Source organism: Abrus precatorius, unplaced genomic scaffold (assembly GCF_003935025.1).
Source record: "Abrus precatorius isolate BTA unplaced genomic scaffold, Abrus_2018 Scaffold8, whole genome shotgun sequence".
Taxonomy (NCBI): domain Eukaryota; kingdom Viridiplantae; phylum Streptophyta; class Magnoliopsida; order Fabales; family Fabaceae; genus Abrus; species Abrus precatorius.
This window is the reverse complement of record NW_020874428.1, coordinates 7,360,539-7,365,389: the sequence shown is the minus strand read 5'-3', so window position 1 is coordinate 7,365,389 and position 4,851 is coordinate 7,360,539. Positions and strand designations below refer to the sequence as shown.

The following is a 4,851-nucleotide window of genomic DNA, read 5'->3' as shown; positions in this document are numbered from 1 at the left end:
TTACATATTTACATTTTATAAGGGAGTATTTAGTTAGAAAATTTTTTTTTTGTATTTTTGAGAATTATAGTTTTTAGAAACATATTTTATAAGAATCATGACTCTTACAAGTACTATAAATATGTTTATAACAGGCTTAAACAATTTTGATAAAAGACTTATGAGCATAATTAAAACAATTTTATCTTCTTAAAAATCTTAGATAGCCATCTTTTATAAAAGAAAAATAAAATTAAATATTTTTTTAATATGAAAATGATATTTCTAACTTAAAACTCAATTATTGAAAGAAAGGTAGATGAGAAAGCCACCCATCAACCAAATGATCTGAATCTAGCAACCATCAAATTCCATTAACTGACTGGTGGTCACGTGTTGAAGGAAAAAGATCACACCATATACGTAAGCAAGTCAAACGACGTACACTACAAAGGATTTCAACGGTATCCGAAGAGTAAAAGTTAAAACATTAATTCCTTTTAACATATGAAATAAATTAAATTTACATATTAAAAATTATGTTTCAGAGTGCATTACTCAGTTTTTAATTTTTAAAAATAAATCAAACATACTTTTAGTCTTTTAGTGTATTATTTTAATATATATAAAATCTTTTTAAAAACACTGTAAAAATAATCTCAGTTTATCGTAAGTATCCATGAATATAGATATTTTTGCGTGAGGATATCGTTAGCAGTAAGCAACCCAAAGGTTATTTAATTAAGTACACTGTCGTACATAAAAACTTTTTGAAGTTATTTGTTTATTTGTTGTAAACTCATTAAAAATTTTGAATCCGCTAAAAATTTAGCAGTTTATTCTTGTAGAATCATTTTCATTAATGAAAAAATTACATTAACATAGTAAATATATTCGACATAACATATAATATATACTTAACTTGAGAATTATTATGATTAATATTTGTCATGAAAATATTCTGTTGATTTTTTCCGTCAATTAGAAGTTATAACTTTTTATTAGTTGACCGCACTATCATTAATGTTTAATTAAGTTAAGTAAAATATTAATTTAATTTCTAAAAATTAATGATCGATTAATTTTTTCTTAAAATGTAAGAAAAAATTAGTTTTATTAATTAATTTTATTTTAAAATTTAACATTATCAATCAATTTAATACTTAAGAATTTATAAAAAAAAATTATATTTCTAATAAAGGAAATGTCTGTTATAAAAAAGTATTTTTGATAAAAGTCACTTAAAAGAAAGTGATAATATGTGTGTGTATGTGTGTGTGGGGGGGGGGGGCAATCGACACACTCTCTAATAAATTATATTAATTTTTTTTAATAAAAGTTTTCTTTAAATTGATAACAAAATAAACTTGTATATAATAAAAAATTATTAAATAAATATTTAATTAACCTATAAAACTTTTGGCAATTTGAATTTGATTAAATTAACTAAATTAAAAAATAGCATAAAAGAAGAACTAAATAATTGAACATAATCCATTTTGAGAATTAAAACTTGTTTTTCAATATTAGCATTTGATTTGATTTGATATTTACTCGTTCCTCCAACTGATTTCTAGAATTTTGGATTGGTAGGTAAATAAAGCCCACTGTTATCATTCTTTGGCCTCTCTTCTCACTCCCCTCACTGCATAACATGGCTCCTATAAAAAGATTCCATCATCGTCTCCCATTACAACATTCAAAGAGAGAAGATCAACTTTATCTTATTCTTTGGGTGAGCAAAAGAGAACTTAAGAAATGGGTTCAACATCCGAAATTGTTTGCGTTACCGGTGCCGCCGGTTTCATTGGGTCATGGCTTGTCATGAGACTCATAGAGCATGGCTACACGGTTCGAGCCACGGTTCGCGACCCAGGTCAGATTCTAACATCATGGTTCATGTCACTTGGTGTTTAATTTGGTAACAAAATATTATATGACATAACACTAGTATTTTATTTATAATTTATATCATCATATATCATATTCATGCACCTTGCAGATAACATGAAGAAGGTGAAGCATTTGTTAGAATTGCCAGGTGCAAAGACCCGTTTGTCTCTATGGAAGGCTGATCTTAATGAAGAGGGAAGCTTCGATGAAGCCATTAAAGGGTGCACTGGAGTTTTCCATGTGGCTACCCCTGTGGACTTTGAGTCTAAGGACCCTGAGGTTTACTCATCATTCATTCTTTGATTTTCTGGCCACCCATTAAAGAGGAGTATTCAAAATATATTTTCTAATTCATTTTAAGACATTTTTATTAATTAAAAACTAAAAAATAAAAATAAAATATATAATTCAAAATAAAAAGTATGTTGTCATCATTTGTTTCTAACAAATTCACACTTCATTTCTTAATATACCTAGAAGCTTTGTATACTAATTCAGTTATGTTACTTGAACATCTGAATATGAATAACGTGTGTAATAAAATATATAATTGTTTACATACCTAAGCATCTTTAAAATACTTACTACAATTAAAAAAGATGTTTGACTTTAGTGGTATAAAAACATTCTCTATACTAATTTTCGCAAGTTCAAACTCGTTTTCGTTTGAGGGGAAAGAATCTGAACCACTTAAACGTGCATGATTCTAGATTTAATGTCGAGATGAAAAAAAAAAAATTAAATGCTAGCTAGATATTGCCCATTTGGTAGCTTTGGAGTAGAGAATTGATTCTGAAAAATTATTATTGATGAAGATTGAATCTGATATGAAATTGAAATGTCAGAATGAAATGATAAAGCCTACAATAAATGGAGTGATAAACATCATGAAGGCATGCTTGAAGGCTAAAAGTGTCCGAAGGCTAATATTCACATCCTCAGCGGGAACCATTAACGTTACGGAGGAGGTAAAGCCTTTGCTCGACGAGACCAATTGGAGTGACGTTGAGTTCTGTCGGCGAGTCAAGATGACTGGTTGGGTTAGTAATTAAACAATTTTACATAATATTTTATACAATTAGTTTATTTTTTCTACATATATTTTCAAAATACATTGCAAAAATAACAGAGATGACTACTAAAATTATAAAATTAACATTTTCTCTATTAGCTTCCCCGCCCCCCAAGTTTTGAGCAGTTTGTGCAGGAACATCCAATAGACTAATCATCATAAAAGGCTAATGACATGAACCAACTAAACTATAATCATTAATAAAATCTAAAACACTATGATAACATGTCATTAACTATTAATCTTTCTCAATACCTTAAATTATTGCAAAAGATACATAAACAATTCAGAGTTTAATATGTTTTCAATTTATGATTGTTTGAAAAATGAATCTCTATTTGAATTTTATTGATTTTTTTAATCAAAATTTTAAAACCATAGAATTTTAGTCACTGATAAAAGACCAAAATATATTTATTTTCTTAAATGTAAAAACAAAATAAATAAAATTAAAAGGAAAAGTAACATATTTTCAAAGATAAAAATATATTTAAACCATTTTTTATATATTTTTTTTGGCAATTTCTGTCTCTTCCTATCTCGAAATAAATAATAAAGAAAAGGATAAGTACACACGGACAGAGAGATCATGTGGGCCTCGGTCTCGTGTCTATTAAAAGTAAAAATGGGAAATAGACAAATAAAGAGAAAAAATAATGTCTTTACATGGGTTGATAATGACTTAATCTTGGTTGGTACGTAGATGTATTTCGTTTCAAAAACACTGGCGGAGAAAGAAGCATGGAAATTTGCAAAGGAGCATGGCATGGACTTGATCACCATTATTCCACCTCTTGTAGTTGGCCCATTTCTCATGCCAACAATGCCTCATAGTTTAATCACAGCACTTTCTCCCATCGCAGGTGCATGAGTAACAATTTTTTAAAAAATTGTCTTAGAGAAAGTTTATAAACTGAACCTAAATATATATTATACATAAACATGGCTTTTGGCTTCTGAAGATATATGCTGAAGTGAACTTAAAAATTGACAGGAAATGAGGCCCATTATTCGATCATAAAGCAGGGGCAGTTTGTCCACGTGGATGATCTGTGTTATGCTCACATATTTATATTCGAACAGCCAAAAGTAGAAGGGAGGTACATATGCAGCGCATGTGACGCTACAATTCATGACATTGCAAAATTAATTAATGAAAAGTACCCAGAGTACAAGGTTCCCACAAAGTAAGTCTCTGTTCCACCTACTTCAAATATTCAACTCTTTCCATTACACCATTCCTTTTGGATCTCAATCTTATGCAGTTTTGAAACTAACAAGATTCAATTTATTTAAATTAAAATAATTCATTTGAACTCAATTTATTTAAAAAATCAATTTTTTTATCTTTCTTTTTTTTAAATCACGACATCTTAATGGATTTTCAGGTTCAAGAATATTCCAGATGAATTGGAGCTTGTGAGATTTTCTTCCAAGAAGATCACAGACTTGGGATTCCAATTTAAATACAGTTTAGAGGATATGTTCGTCGGAGCGATTGAGTCATGCAGAGAAAAAGGGCTTCTTCCTATGCCTCAAGAAACCATAAATAAATAGACTTTCATATCCTTGTGCCTGTAATAGCTGTGAAGGATCTTGCTTTTCTTATTTCGGTCTTCCTATAACAAGTCTAAGCTATCGACTCAGGTCTTGTTTGCATTAGATTTTTGTTATTGTGTGCTCCTATATACTCAATGCTACTTTAAACTACGTCTTTTAAGTGCTAAGTGCACATATGGTTCCAGGGAAAAAAAAGGCTTTAGAAACAGGAATTTATGTATCTTCGTTTATTTCCCTTTATCTGGATTTATGACGTGTATGCCATTGTGAAAAAATATCACTATCAACTTAGTAAAATAATATAGATTAATTTAAAATTTAATTATATAGATTGAATTTTGAACCAA

At 28.9% G+C, this 4,851-nt stretch overlaps 1 protein-coding gene across 1 annotated transcript; it reads left to right on the top strand.

Moving 5' to 3' along the window:
• Window positions 1-1,724: 1,724 nt before the first annotated feature.
• On the top strand, window positions 1,725-4,501 carry LOC113845972 (dihydroflavonol 4-reductase-like). The gene is made up of 6 exons (XM_027473737.1): window positions 1,725-1,855; window positions 1,982-2,151; window positions 2,718-2,912; window positions 3,648-3,807; window positions 3,939-4,131; window positions 4,333-4,501. Exons 1-6 carry the CDS (start codon window positions 1,738-1,740, stop codon window positions 4,499-4,501), a joined length of 1,005 nt encoding a protein of 334 aa, XP_027329538.1. The 5' UTR covers window positions 1,725-1,737.
• The last annotated feature ends 350 nt before the right edge of the window (window positions 4,502-4,851 follow it).